This window comes from Drosophila hydei, unplaced genomic scaffold (assembly GCF_003285905.1).
Source record: "Drosophila hydei strain 15085-1641.00,03,60 unplaced genomic scaffold, DhydRS2 tig00008114-arrow-pilon, whole genome shotgun sequence".
NCBI classification, from domain to species: Eukaryota; Metazoa; Arthropoda; class Insecta; order Diptera; family Drosophilidae; genus Drosophila; species Drosophila hydei.
The window spans coordinates 4,171,483-4,185,005 of record NW_022045827.1 but is presented as its reverse complement, the minus strand read 5'-3'; the positions used below and the strand labels follow the sequence as shown (position 1 = coordinate 4,185,005).

General features: G+C 43.1%; 5 protein-coding genes across 5 annotated transcripts; 3 read left to right on the top strand and 2 right to left on the bottom strand.

Annotated features, from left to right (window-relative positions):
- Window positions 1-527: 527 nt before the first annotated feature.
- Window positions 528-2,039, top strand: LOC111599471 (dehydrodolichyl diphosphate synthase complex subunit nus1). Its single transcript, XM_023315142.2, has 3 exons — window positions 528-680; window positions 741-1,360; window positions 1,573-2,039. Exons 2-3 carry the CDS (start codon window positions 872-874, stop codon window positions 1,912-1,914), a joined length of 831 nt encoding a protein of 276 aa, XP_023170910.2. The 5' UTR covers window positions 528-680; window positions 741-871; the 3' UTR covers window positions 1,915-2,039.
- A 53-nt stretch (window positions 2,040-2,092) lies between these two features.
- Window positions 2,093-7,238, bottom strand: LOC111599450. Its single transcript, XM_023315107.2, has 5 exons — window positions 7,059-7,238; window positions 6,231-6,383; window positions 3,791-4,010; window positions 3,136-3,727; window positions 2,093-3,042 (listed from the first exon to the last, which is right to left on the bottom strand). Exons 2-5 carry the CDS (start codon window positions 6,323-6,325, stop codon window positions 2,267-2,269), a joined length of 1,683 nt encoding a protein of 560 aa, XP_023170875.2. The 5' UTR covers window positions 6,326-6,383; window positions 7,059-7,238; the 3' UTR covers window positions 2,093-2,266.
- Window positions 7,239-7,647: 409 nt separating this feature from the next.
- Window positions 7,648-9,618, top strand: LOC111599461 (integrator complex subunit 14). Its single transcript, XM_023315131.2, has one exon. The coding sequence runs from the start codon at window positions 7,847-7,849 to the stop codon at window positions 9,593-9,595; it is 1,749 nt and encodes a 582-aa protein (XP_023170899.2). The 5' UTR covers window positions 7,648-7,846; the 3' UTR covers window positions 9,596-9,618.
- Window positions 9,619-9,722: 104 nt separating this feature from the next.
- On the top strand, window positions 9,723-10,548 carry LOC111599469 (male-enhanced antigen 1). The gene is made up of 2 exons (XM_023315138.2): window positions 9,723-10,231; window positions 10,287-10,548. Exons 1-2 carry the CDS (start codon window positions 9,866-9,868, stop codon window positions 10,458-10,460), a joined length of 540 nt encoding a protein of 179 aa, XP_023170906.2. The 5' UTR covers window positions 9,723-9,865; the 3' UTR covers window positions 10,461-10,548.
- LOC111599466 (phospholipase A-2-activating protein) lies at window positions 10,496-13,282 on the bottom strand. Its single transcript, XM_023315136.2, has 5 exons — window positions 13,023-13,282; window positions 12,095-12,961; window positions 11,650-12,039; window positions 11,345-11,584; window positions 10,496-11,276 (listed from the first exon to the last, which is right to left on the bottom strand). The coding sequence occupies exons 1-5, from the start codon at window positions 13,178-13,180 to the stop codon at window positions 10,565-10,567; spliced, it is 2,367 nt and encodes a 788-aa protein (XP_023170904.2). The 5' UTR covers window positions 13,181-13,282; the 3' UTR covers window positions 10,496-10,564.
- Window positions 13,283-13,523: the final 241 nt, after the last annotated feature.

Genomic DNA, 13,523 nt, shown 5'->3' with positions numbered 1-13,523 from the left:
AAAAAATATATTATTTATTTTTAAAAATTTACAAAAGTTCAGTCGTTGAATGCAACGCTTTAAATTGTTATCATTGGCAGGTTAATTCCACTCTCAATTTAAATAATGATCTTTAATCTCAATATTAATTTCAAAAAGTTCTTAAAATTACCAACCAAGAGTCAAGTGACACTGTTCGATTTGTAAAAGATATGATTATTTTTGCTGATTTCACAAGGCTTCGTAAAGAGTTCACATAAATTGAAATTAGGAAAAATATTGAACATAAACATAAAAAGAATTAGAGTGCTGCTAAATGACAAAATCAAACAATTTGATGTTCATTGTTTTAGTACTCCAAATGAAAAAGAGTATCAAGCACTTTTAGTCAAACTAAATGATTCAATACATTCATTATCTATGTGCAGTAAATGTCGTCAATCAGCATTCATTAAATAAACCTTAAATTTATTTTCAAATAGCAGTTGAAACAGCGAAAACGATAATCTCAGGTCCATGCAAATGTCAGCTATCGATAATAGTTCGTGGATACTTTAGGCGATACATCGATATTCGTATTCTCTGAACACAGAACACGTATGTGTAGATATGTGCGTGCGCCAAAAGGGGCAATGAAAAACTAAAGTTCAAGCTATGTTGCTTCTCAGCAGCACAATTACACCATTTGTTGCTTAACATACGTAAGTTAGTGGAAAATTAAATACTAAGGAAAGCATATCAGGTCTCCGATCTATTTGCAGGTTATGTGTGGGCACCGCTGCAGCAACAACACGGCAACAAAGCAAGCAACAGGAGCACCGTTGCCCGGCACCTCAACAACACGACTTAAGTATAAATTTAAATTAACAGTTACCATTCCAAGCACACCAAAATGATGATGCAAATTGTGTGCCTATTACTTGGCCGACTCCTGCTAATCTGCATTGCCGTCAACGATCTGCTGCAACAGCTCTGGCTGCGATTGCATGCGTTTGCTAGCAGGTCATATGACTACTGGCAATGTGATCAACGGGCGTTTCTGGGTGCCGCTGTGCGCGGCCTAGAAAAGTTGCCACAACACCTGGTGTTGGTTATCGGACCGGACGACTGTTATGTGAATGCAGCACTGCTGAAACGCATTTTCAGCTACACTCACATTGTTGGCATACCCTATTTAAGTGTGTATGACACGCGGACACCTGGTAAGGGCTACGTAGATCTGTCACTTTTCTGTCAGCAAAATGAAAAGGGCGATATGTTCTACCATTGGCCGTCCCAACAAGTAAAAGAACAAAAACCCCCACAGAATGGCTATAAAACTGTTCCAAACGGCACTTCCAATGGCTACGCCAATAAAGGTGCGCATTATACCCCGCTACAGGTGAGTTATTGTTTGAGCAACTGATAAGGACGTGTCGTGGCATAGCTTGCATGCAACCTTAGCTGCTTTCGATATTAATAGTTATCTGAGCCATTCATTCATTTTTTATAAAGATTACTTCACTTTTGTCTAGTATTTCCACGAAAACGATTAATCAGTTCAGTGAATTTTGGAGCTTCTCTATTTCTTATCTTTGAAATTGTGTATTGCAGGTCTGTCAAATCAGTAGAGCTGATGGCCATGCGCTAATTGCCGATGTCTGCCGCGAGCTGTACGAAAACCGCCAAACCGCCCAGGTGCAAGCGATGCTGGAGGAGCGCCAAGCGCTAACCGATGGCATTAGTGCCATATTGAATAAGCGGCTGGGACTCGCAGTGCCGGAGCCAGAGCTGGGCATTGTGTTCTCCAGGCAGACGTGCACATACGGCTTGCTGCCGTGGCATGTGCGCTTCACCGAGTTCCATACGCATCGCAGCGGTAGCTACTTTGATGCCAAGTCATTTGCCAATGTGCTTTACAAGTATGCGCGCTGCGAGCAGCGTTGGGGCAAATAATGTTGGCTCTTATGTCCTAAATTAGTTACTTTACTTTAGAATATTATATGTATATTAGTTTAAGTTATTGCCTGCAAGTTGTAAAAACATCCGCTACAAAGTTAAGCAAAAAGTGAAACGTCACACAAACATATATATATATATATCTATATATATATATATACATGGATATTTGCAATTGTTTGTTATTCATAAACGAAATGTATTTGCAGAGATTTACACATGAAGCATGTTAATTTGAGTTTTGCATAAATATTTTATGTATTTTAATTGTAAGTTCGTTTACTTAGAGGCTAGTGTTAGGCTTTTATTGTATATGTATTTGGTTGCCTGGCTGCAGGCGTTCTCGGCTCTACTGCCGCTCGGACTGAGCGTGTCGCTTGGACAGGAGATTCACATCGGTCAGATACTTGTTCTTCTCGATGTTCTGCGGGTCGGAGCTGTTGGGCATGCGCTCGTGTATCAACTGAAACGAATTGCGCAAATCCATCAGCGAGTCAGCCAGACCTTTCTTGATGTTGGCAAATTCACTGGACATCAGCGACAGTTTGCCCAACAAATAGTTCAAGTTGTCATCCATGTCGATCATGTGCTTTTTAGTCTCCTCCACTTTGCTGCTCAGACCCATCATGGTGCTAAACGTGCTGTTCACATAGCCATCGTGCCCAGCTTGCATCAGGCCCAACATCTCTCTGCTTTGGCCGATTTCGGTGCTCATGATCTCGATGCGGTGCCACACCTGGGACAGAGCTGTATCCAGCAGTCCGCTAATATTGCGATTGGCCTCCTCCTGCGTGTCTACCAGCGTATCGTTCAGCTCGTTGAAGCGTGCCTTTACCAAGCTTGTCAACTCGGCCACCTGCTGCTCCAGCAGCAGGCTCACCTTCTGCACAATTTGCAGCGTGCCGAACTCGACCTTGCGCTGCGTGTCCAGGACCACCTCCGAGTTGGTCATCATGATATTGTTAAACTTGCCCAGCGCATCGAAGCCATCGTTCAATTTGCTATGACTGGCATTGATGCCCTTGTAGAGTTGGTTGAGCAGGACTAAGTCACTCGACACTTGCTTCAGATCGCCCTGTATGTTCGCCTCCGTTTGTTGCATTTGCTCCGTGGTCTGACGCAGTGCTGAATATGGCAGACGGGAAAGAAACAAGAGAAATATATATGTTTTGTAAAGCAGTTCTATATATTATAAAGCTAGGGAATCTTGCCACTCACCTGTTTGCTGACCCAACAGTGATTCGGTCTTGAGTGCCGCCAGGGCATTGAGCGTCTCATTGTTGAGCTCCTGCATATAGACGCGATCCTTCTCGTTGAGACCCAGCGAAGCAGGTGGCGCCTGCGCTGTGGCATTGCGCAGCTCCGCCACTTGGCTGCTCAACTGACCCAGACGTTCTACAAGCTTCCGCTCAAGCTCATCATTCTTGGGCGGAGCAACTGTGGTAACGGCTGCTGCGGCGCTGTGCTGCTGTAGCTTGGTCTCGATTTGGCTTAGCAGCTCATCGGACTTGGGCATGCGCTCGAAACCCTGTTGGGTTTGTTGGGCGGCCTGTTTGCTGCTGTCCACCAGCTGGGCGACACTCGAAGTCAGTTGCTTGAGCTCGCTGAGCAGCTGCTTATTGATTTGCTGCTGTTCCTTCACAAATTCATTGGGTATGGCGGAGGCAGAGGCGGCTGCAACTGGTGGAGCAATTGCCTTGGGTGCACCTGGTGGATTCTTAAAGCATTCGTCGTTCTCTCGCATCCATTTGAACATATGTTCCATGGCCCGATTGAGCTTGTCCGTTTCAGTATTATACTTCTCCTCTTGCTACACAATGAGAAGCATTTATGTAGCTGTGGGCTATAGGGATTTGGGAATTTGTTTGCTCACCGTGATCAACATGGTCTCAATCTGACTGACACGCTCGTCCAGTCGTCCAAATATTCCGCTCATCGGCTCCAGGCTCCGCTGACCCTTTTGCAGTGCCTGCATTGCCTTCTTCATCAGCTCGCCCAGTGCGCGCTCCCGATGCTCATGTCGCTCCAGCTTGTTATCCAGCTGATTATACGAATAGATCAGAGATTTTAAGGTTCCACTAATGTCTTCATTGCTGAAACGAGAACTCAACAAGTTATTCGAATATATATATATTGATTATTCATTTGAAAACTATTAACGGATGGGAATGCTGCGAGAAGTTCATTATCAATATTTATCAGATAATAGGAGGTATTAAAAGCTATTTGTAGTCATTTAATAAAAAATATATTTTATGATCGAAAATTATTTGAAAATATTTAAAGTATATATATAATTTATATATAAAAGAAAAAAAAAATATTTTTAAAATTAAAATCGATTTTTTTTTTAATAAATATCTTAAAGTTTAATATCAAATTAAAAAACAAGATAAATATTTTCTATAAATCATATCAGAATATTCATTTTTGCAATTCAGTTTTATTTAAGCAAATAATAAAGAAAAACTGAATTTTAAATATATTTTTACTAAAAAAAAATAAATTTTTAAATTTAATTTTTAAAATGCTAGAAAAAATATTACAAATTCTTTTTTTTGTAAACTTTTTGAATATTTCATCAGAATGAATTTAAAAAAAAAAAAAAAACAAAAAATTTTTTGAATCATTAAATTTTCATATTATTTGACAATTTCTTTTAATGCATTACGAATGTAAGCTGAGACGCAGAAAATTCTTGTGTCAATCATGAGGAAAACTGAGGCCGCTTTTATGGCGCAGTCTTCGACAGCTGTAAATGATCATGGGACTGGGACTGGGACTGAGACTGGGCCTGGCTACATCTGCACTTATCGTAAATGACTTCTAAAGATCGAGATCAATTCTCATAAACACACACGGCCCACCCTGCCTGCTAATAATCTTCAACTCGGCGCTGTCTCAGGGTCAGAAACCCTTTTAGATGCGTTGCACACTGTGTGTGTCTGTGTGTGTGAAATGCATTTATGCTGATAGATATGCAGAGCAGCAAGAGTTCCAAGTGCCATGAGCCCCGATAGACAACATATGTGCAGCAAGTTTCCCAGCCGCTGGCCCTTCCCATTACGCTTTCCCATCCCATTCCGCAGGGCATTTGCATGAAGTGTGGGCCAAAAATAAATAAACAAACAGCCGGAACAGACAGGCCTGTTTCTTTGACGGCAATAGTCATTAGTTTTGGGGGACTGTGCTCTGGCTGCTGCGCGCCGAAGGCGTTGCCCTATGCCCAAGCATATGGCACGCGAGGCTGGGTATCTGGCATTATGCATTGGGTGTTCTGTTTACATCCGAGAACTGTGAACGTCCTGGCGCCGTACTTGATATCTACCACATTTCGCAAAGAAACATTTCAATCTCAATCTTCTGCTGCATTATATTTCACGTTTCGTTTCGAGAATCTTAGGCAAACTGAGCGCGCGAGTGTTTGACATGTGTCAAACGGATTTCAGTTTCTTTAAATTGAGATGGAAAAGTTGGAAAACATATTCCGAAATGTTGCAATATCAATTAGTTTTTTTGAGAGATATATGTGCATTACTAAAGGTATTTTCGGTTCTTTTTTTTCAAAATTTTAACAATTTCTAAAAAGGAACTGGTAAAAATAATAAAATTGGTAAAAGGTAATAAAAAGAAAATGCTTGTAAAAATTAAAATTAAAATTTCTTTTAAATATAATTTATTCGATTCTTTGATTTAATTGATTATTAAAAATTTATATAAATATTTGTTTGTATATAGAAATATATTAATTAATTAAATTAATTAAATTGTTTAATTTCTTCAACATATTTTTGAAAATGAACGTTTTTGAAAATTAATGCATTTTAGAAAAAATGTATTTAATACGTAACATTTAATAATAAAACTCAATTAAAAATGTTAAGAAAAAAATCCGCATCCGCAATTGGAAAACTATTGAAATTGAAGTTTTAATGAAAAAAATATATGTAAATATTTATTTAATATTTAATAGCATATTTAATATATTAACACATTTTTATTTCTTTATTTATTTTTATTCAAATTATTTGGTTTTTAATTTCCAGAACTTAACGCATTTTTAAATGCTAAAATTTTTTATTAGGTAATAAAATATGAGAAAAATAATAAAAAAAAACCTCAAATTGGAAAATTTTTGAAATTTAAATTTCAAAAATGTTTTCATATTCAACATATTTTTAAAGTCTTTTGTTTGAAGTCTATATAAAAGAAGATAATATTCTTATAAAGCTCATATATGTATATATACACCATATATGTATACAGACATGATCTTGTGCTAATTAAAGTAACTTTGGAGATTCTGTACTTACGTGACGGGTGATGCTGAGGCATGCAACGGCCACAGGCTGAGACCAATTAGAGCTAGAAATACTAAAGCAATTGATGGATGCTGTGCTGTTGCCATTTTTCGATCTCCAATTAGCTGCAGCTATGCAAATCCAAATTGGGTTGAAGTGCGTGATCTGTACAAATTAAAAAGAAAAAGAGGATATATATATATAGATATAGTGAATTGTAGATTGAAATAAATTTGTAGTTCGTATGAAAATGCATCAAGAAAATATTCGTAGATTGTAAATTTTAGCAGCTATAAAAATTGGCATATTTATTATGAGACGGCAAATTGTTTAAACAATACAGAATGCAGCGGCATTTAATTCCTTGTTGCGATGTCTATTTGAATCGCATTGTTTATATTAATATCTGGAACTCTGTATATAGAACGCCATAAAATTTGCCAATCATATGACGCAGATCTTTCAGTTTTCCGTTGATTGCATTTCGTGGATGGTAGTAAAATGCAAGCAGGAAATTGGGTCAGAAATATGTAAGTGAAATGATTAAATGAGCACGATCTGGACATTTTATAAATATATAAATACACACATTGTAATTAAATATATGTATAAACACATCAATTTGTTTAAGTCTTTGCCTTAAAATAAAATAAAACAAAATCATATGTCCTTATCGCATGAATGAATTGGGTTAAAGGTTGATAAATTGTGAATGCTAAGATAGAACACTTCAGTCTATATTATAGAATCGAGTACATGTGTTATTGAATTAGAAATGTATTAAATATATATATATATATAAGAAATAATAATAAATAAAAGACGCTTTTAAATACACACTTGTATCAACTGGAGAGTCGAGATGAGATTGTTATAGAGTAGCTAAGCAGCTCTCTAAGAGTCAAACACTGATTTGGTCTCACTGCACTGGCAACTTAACTAGAAACGAGCACTATCAATTTTTACTATTTGCTGGAGCTGACAACGTCCTCACTGCACGAGCAGCGCACACTGAATGAGTATAAGATGCTGGCGCCTGACACATAGAGTTCTGTCTGATAATTTTGATGCTGGTTGGGGTTGGAGAGGGGGTGCGAGTGTCGATCGTGCTCAGATGTTTCTAATTAAATGTAATTAAGAGAGCGCACTGACAGCAAAGAGCATAAAGTTTATAGCTTCCCGCATCCTAAGTCTGTCAGCACACCATAGGAAGTGCAATTGAATCAAAATTCAATTTGTTTTAATACAAAACTATTCAATGCATATCAATCATAAGGCTGATTAATTTGCTGCAGCGGCAAAGCTCAAGCCAATCAAATTCTAATAAATATGCATTTAAAATATTTGTATGACTGCTCCCTTAAGAAGTGCAATTCTGCAAATTTTTTATTGCCTTAACGACAGTTTAATTGATATTTGAATTTGGCGCCATTCTGTAAATGCAAATCACTCCGCAAGTGAATATCATTCTATTCGACGTATCATCGATAGTTTATGCTCTGCACTTTGAAATCGGTTCGATGTTTAGTGATAGTGAAGCTATCGATTGTCGATTATTCCTAATATCAGCTGTTGCCGGCTTTTGTTTATATTGCCACACTTATTTATAACTGTTAAAGTTGGATATAATGCCAACAATAATTGCTTTGGATGCGTCGCTATCGATGCTACGTCCTGTGCCAGGGCGCAACGACCACACGTACCAATCGCTAGCCCTGAAGGGCATTCAACATCTGCTGGACAATCTGACCGCTTCTGGAAAACTCGAACACGTAGCCTTGGTGTTGTACACCACAGTTTGTGAGCTAAAAGTAGATTTTACGCGCGACTACGATCAGATCCGGCAAGCGATCAAGAAAATTGATCCCCTGGACAAGGCTTGTCTGCTTACCATGCTCAAGACTTCCGTCAGTCTAATGGCCACATGGGGCACACAGAATCTTCTGCAGTTGGTGGTGTTTACGGACTGCGGTCCGGGCTTTGGCAGCACATCGATTAGCAATTTTTTGGAGGGATATGCGGGCAAAGAAGCCGAGCCCGAATACGCTTGGCTCAAAATACTGGCCACCTACAATCTGAACTTTATCTGCCTGGGTGTCCATGCCGATTTATATTTTACGCGGGGCGTGGCGCTGCATCAACAGTTGCTGGACGCAGCCGCACTGAAAGGTCAGCTGTTCATGACAAAACCGGTGAAAAACGTTGAGACAGGAGACTCTACACCTGGATGCAGCCATAAAAGCGAGCTGGGTCGCACCGCCCTTTTTGAGCTAATCGAGCGTCTGTGCGACTGCAGCTATAAATCAACTGAGGTAACGCTTAAATGCGGCCTCTACTTCCGCATGGAGGGCCAAGTGCTGCTCTGGCCGCCACCGATGCCATATGAGCAGAGCGCACTCTATGTCGGAGATCCCACAATTCGGCACATCGATCAACGCATTGATGTCTGCGGTTTCCTGGCGCTGTCAGATATCGGCTCACCGGCCACGCTGAGTCGACACTGGGTGATGCCCAAAGTGGAGCGCGAGAAGCCGACTCGGCGCTCTGGTGGATTGGCAGCAGTTGTCAAGCCTCCCAAGCTAACGCTGGACACCAGCAATCCTCATTATGAGCTTGAGAAACTTGAGCAGGATATACGCGACTTCTACATGAAGGATACCAAGGAGGCCGAGGAGAGCGGCGATGATGCTGACGTGAGTGTGATGCTCAAACACCCCACTACGCCCCAAGCGGAGCAACAAAAGGACAATCTGTGTGTGCTGCTCCATGGCGCCCTCAAGCTCGAGAATATGGCCGCGCTGGTGCTGCTGGGCGAGAAGTGGTACGGCTTCATGTATGCCTACACCGATCTTAAGAAGAAATCCAACTTTATGCTGAATATATTGCCACCGGGCTCCCATGTTATACCCTGGCTGGGTGACCTGGAGCTCCTCGGTTTTTCCACGGATTTGGCGCCTGGCGAAACAGCCAGCTTCCCGGTTCGCGCGGAACGTCGTTCATATTCGCAAAGCAGCGTCGTTTGGATACGACAGGCCAGCCTGCAGTCCGACGTACAGAAGGTGTTGCGGCATGCCAAGAAAATGCCCGATAAGACGCAACATTTCTATAAGGAACTCAATCGCATTCGGCGCGCTGCTCTGGCCCTTGGTTTTGTAGAGCTCCTTGAGGCATTGGCGCTGCTCCTGGAAAAGGAAACCACACAGCTCACATTGAATGGCGTCAGCACCGAGTGCACTTTGCAGCTGCAACATGCGGCCACAGAGCTGCGAAAGACATCAAATCGTGACATCAAATCGACAATTGTGCCGTTACAGAAGGCAACGGCTGCTGATACCACAACGGCTCCAGCGCCCGCACAAGGCGGTTATTTGTACTAGAAGTTAGGTTAAAACTTTTAATATTAAATATACATTTATTAAAAATATAAATTTGGTTCCTCTTTCAAGTAACGGCTTCGTACTATCGTGGCAATGTACTGTTTGTTATCGACCTATCGATAAGCTACAGTTTATTTGCGCTTTGTTACTGTGAATGAGTTCATGTAAAATGGTTGTGCTCTTTATCATTGCACAGCACTAGCCGTGGCCAATGCATCAATCGTTATCGACTTATCGCATATTGTTTATTTTTCTTCGTTAGCAGCAACAATGGGCGGCCCTGAATTACCTACAGATCCCGGTGAGGAGCATACTTTTCAAGCGCCTGCAATTGAGCACCCACATATTGGCGAACAGAGCGATGACAGTGCCGAGTCGGACGCGTATGATGGTTACCAGCCGCTTGCAACCGACGCTGACGAAGCAGGCGCAATGGTTACTGATATCAATATCAGAGAGCCGACTGCACCTGAGACACCTGATGAGGACATCGACTTGATGACAGCGGAGGTGACACACGGCGATCCAAATATGCCACCCATTGAAAGTGCAGATGCGGAAATTGAGCGGCAAGTATGGAACGAGCCACGACCGCAGGAGCTCCAGATGGAACTGGACAAAACGCGCACAGAGCAGGTAATTGAAAGCACTAAGGGAGAAGTATAAGAACTTTAACAATGTTTTACCATAGATACTCAAAGCTATGTCCAAGATAACATTGCCCAATATAACAGTGCCTGACTGGGCCAAAGGCGTGCCTGAAGAGCGGTGGAAGCACGAGTTGCTGGAGCGTATTCAGACTCGTAGAGCAGCGCCTGCAACGGAAACTGCTGCTGGACAGCTGCCCAAGCCCTCAGCCGATTAATACATTCCTATATTTATGTATATAAGCTAAGCATAATGTATTTATTAAATTTGACTCCCGCATATATAAAAATTTAAAAATAAATGCGCGCAACGATCCAGATCTTAGAATACGGCAAGAAGCGCCTGTCCCACTAGGTTGACCTTGGCGAAGTTCTCATCTTGTGGTGTGTTTGTCAGCTCACGCAACTTATCCATCACAAAGTCGACGGAGACAACTTGGGCAATGATCTCCTGGCTGCAGGGCGTGGTAGTTAGATTACCAATGGCCTGCATAGAACGATACCAGGCCTCCAGATCCTTAGCCCACTTGAGCAGCTCCAGAATGCCCGAGGTGGCCACATGGCACACCTCCGACTCGGCCACGCTCAATGTCTGGGATATGGTCAGATTCAAGTAGAACGTGGCGATCGCTATTTGCAAATTGGCGCTGCCCGCGCGGATGCAGCTAACCAGTTCAACAACATGAGGCAGTTGTGTCTCGATCTGCTGGCGACCAGCTCGGTGGGTCAGGGCGTTGGCCAGGCAGCGACAAACCATTAGTTGATTGGCCGCCGCACCGCCCAGCTGTGGGATGACGCTGCCCAAAAAGTTGTGGCTATTGTGAAGTAGACTAAAAATTGCCTCGTGACGCACTGCTAGGCGCACTACGTCCAGTACAGGGAAGAGCATGCCGGCGGGCCATTTAAGCAACATGAGCAATGCCTCCAGTGCGGTCGGATCCACTTCTGGTGATTTATCTGTCAATCGTATGACTGCAAGCAAAAGTTCATCGCCCACCTTGCCGTCGTTGCTGGTTAGCTTACTGTTGAACTCTCTGAAAAGGGTAGACAATGAGCAATTGCCGCAAGGGAACCCAGATTCCTGACTATTACAGTCTCTTACTTCATCTTCTCCAACACCTTGTTGGCATCGCAAGTATCGAAGGTGCGATAGGTGCTTACGGGGAAATGTTTGTCGCTGCCGCTCACAAAGTTGACATCGATATTGGATTGCGTTTGACTGCTGGTAGTGGAGTAGCTGGAAGATCCAGTAAAGGGATCCATGTTGCCGCCGCCGCGCACATTGCTGTTGCTAGAGCCCGGCACATACCGTGAGCCGCCAGTGAAGGGATCTTGATACCCGCTGCCATAGAAATACGATGAAATCTATATACTTATATTGAAAGATGACATTGAATATGTACGTACGTTGTGGTTTGCGCCGCTACGACGGGTGCACTTTCCGAGTTCTTTATAATGAAATTGGCCACTTGGTCGAGATAGGCCTGAGGCAGATTATTGCGATGTATGAACTGTTGGGCTGCCTGCCAGGGGTCCTCGCCGCGGTTGTAAGGCAGCTTGATGGGCGGCTCCGTATCGGAGATGTCTACATTGAACACATAATCGTACTCCTTGCCCTCGTGCAGCTTCTTGCCAGAGGTTTCCTGGGCGCCGCCTGTGGCACCGGTCACATCGCCCACCAGTGACCATTTGCCTAGTTCCCAGGAGTAACACTTCACAGATCCATCCACATGACGTATCATTTTCGTTTGGCCGTCGCGAGTGCCATTAGATAGCAAAGCCTCCGGGCCGGGCAAGCTGATAAAGCAGAGGACAATTAGTATAAGCTTGGAGCTACATTAATAGTACTTACTCTGTCTTTTTGACACCGCCAATGTCCTCGCTGAGCAACGACTTATGCGTGGTCACAGCCTGATCAAAACTTGCACGAAGACTTTCATTCGCCTGGCGCGTCGGATCCTGGCTAAACACACGCACCACGCCATCGCTGCAGCCGGTCACAATGTCACCGTTTCGCAAACAAGTCACGGACCATACTGAGATCGCTGGATGCACGATAGGAGCACCCAGTTGGTCGCCCGTTATCACGTTCCACATGCGCAGTGTGCTGTCCTCGCCACAGGAGACAACAATATGTTCGCCCAGTGCTTGATTGCGGGCCATCGCGTAAATATAGTTTGTATGGCCGTTGAGTTCGCGCACACATTCGCCATCCTCGTTCCAGAATCGGAGTACAGCATCGTTGCCGCAAGAGAGAAGCGAATTAGCGGGTAGTGGAATGAGGCTACGTACGCAATCTGTGTGGCCCTTGAGCAGGCGCAGTTTTTGGCCTTGGGGGTTCCAGTAGTATATGCACTTGTCGGCACCGCCTGTGATATACTTCTGCTGGGTGGGTGCGGTGGCCACGGCCCAGACGGCCGCCTCGTGACCCTGCAGCGTAACGAATGTGATATCGCCCGTTTCGCTGATGACCCACACGCGTGCCGTCTTATCCCAGCTGCCGCTAATGAGGCTGCGCGACTGGAGGCCTGCGGCCAAGGCACAAACGGTCGACTCATGACCCTTCAACGTGATCAGAGGCACAAATGCTTCGTGCTGATAGATGCAAATGGTTGCATCATTGCTAGCCGTGCAGATCCACTGCTCGGACTCCAGGTAACAGATGTAGGATATGAAGTTCTTGTGGTCCTGCAGTGTGACACTCTCCAAGTACTCGTTGCTGCAATTGCAATATTATAATCGGACTCGAAGCCCTTTAATTTCTTTGTCTTGCTACGCACCCGATCGGCTTCCACAGTTTTGTGCTTTTGTCGCGCGAGCCGGATAGAATTAATTGACCAGTGCCTGGCGTATCGGCGCCGGCAGCGACTGCACGCACATCCAAGCTGTGGCCCAGCAACTCGCAGCTAATCTTGTAATGATCCAAAGTCGGCTCCATTTTTGCACTACTACTGACTTTGCTCTTTTTTGTCGGCGTTTTTTTTGCGAATAATATTTTATGTAGAGGTGGGAGTAACTAGATATCGATGACACTTAACTTGAGCAGGCTGTAACAGTTTAAATTGTGCTTAGTATGCAGTGCACAAATAAGAGACATGGGTAATAAAAATGTTATATGGGCTTATATTGCAACAATGATTTTAGAAATAATTTAATAATGGCAAATTTTGATATATGTTCTCTTATATTCAACGGAAAGCTGCATAACAAATTCCGCTGCTCAGTAGATTCTGCTATTATTATTTTCGCCACACCACTTACATGCTATGTTAACTTAAATA

Excerpts from the sequence above, each read along its gene's own strand:
- LOC111599471 (XM_023315142.2), top strand. The coding sequence starts at position 872 with ATGATGATGCAAATTGTGTGCCTATTACTTGGCCGACTCCTGCTAATC. Across the intron at positions 1,361-1,572 it reads CGCATTATACCCCGCTACAG|GTCTGTCAAATCAGTAGAGC; the intron begins GTGAGTTATTGT and ends TGTGTATTGCAG.
- LOC111599450 (XM_023315107.2), bottom strand. The coding sequence starts at position 6,325 with ATGGCAACAGCACAGCATCCATCAATTGCTTTAGTATTTCTAGCTCTA. Across the intron at positions 4,011-6,230 it reads GCCTCAGCATCACCCGTCAC|CAATGAAGACATTAGTGGAA; the intron begins GTAAGTACAGAA and ends TTCTCGTTTCAG. Across the intron at positions 3,043-3,135 it reads ACTGTTGGGTCAGCAAACAG|CACTGCGTCAGACCACGGAG; the intron begins GTGAGTGGCAAG and ends TGCCATATTCAG.
- LOC111599461 (XM_023315131.2), top strand. The coding sequence starts at position 7,847 with ATGCCAACAATAATTGCTTTGGATGCGTCGCTATCGATGCTACGTCCT.
- LOC111599469 (XM_023315138.2), top strand. The coding sequence starts at position 9,866 with ATGGGCGGCCCTGAATTACCTACAGATCCCGGTGAGGAGCATACTTTT. Across the intron at positions 10,232-10,286 it reads ACAAAACGCGCACAGAGCAG|ATACTCAAAGCTATGTCCAA; the intron begins GTAATTGAAAGC and ends GTTTTACCATAG.
- LOC111599466 (XM_023315136.2), bottom strand. The coding sequence starts at position 13,180 with ATGGAGCCGACTTTGGATCATTACAAGATTAGCTGCGAGTTGCTGGGC. Across the intron at positions 12,962-13,022 it reads AAACTGTGGAAGCCGATCGG|CAACGAGTACTTGGAGAGTG; the intron begins GTGCGTAGCAAG and ends TTGCAATTGCAG. Across the intron at positions 12,040-12,094 it reads GGCGGTGTCAAAAAGACAGA|CTTGCCCGGCCCGGAGGCTT; the intron begins GTAAGTACTATT and ends CTGCTTTATCAG.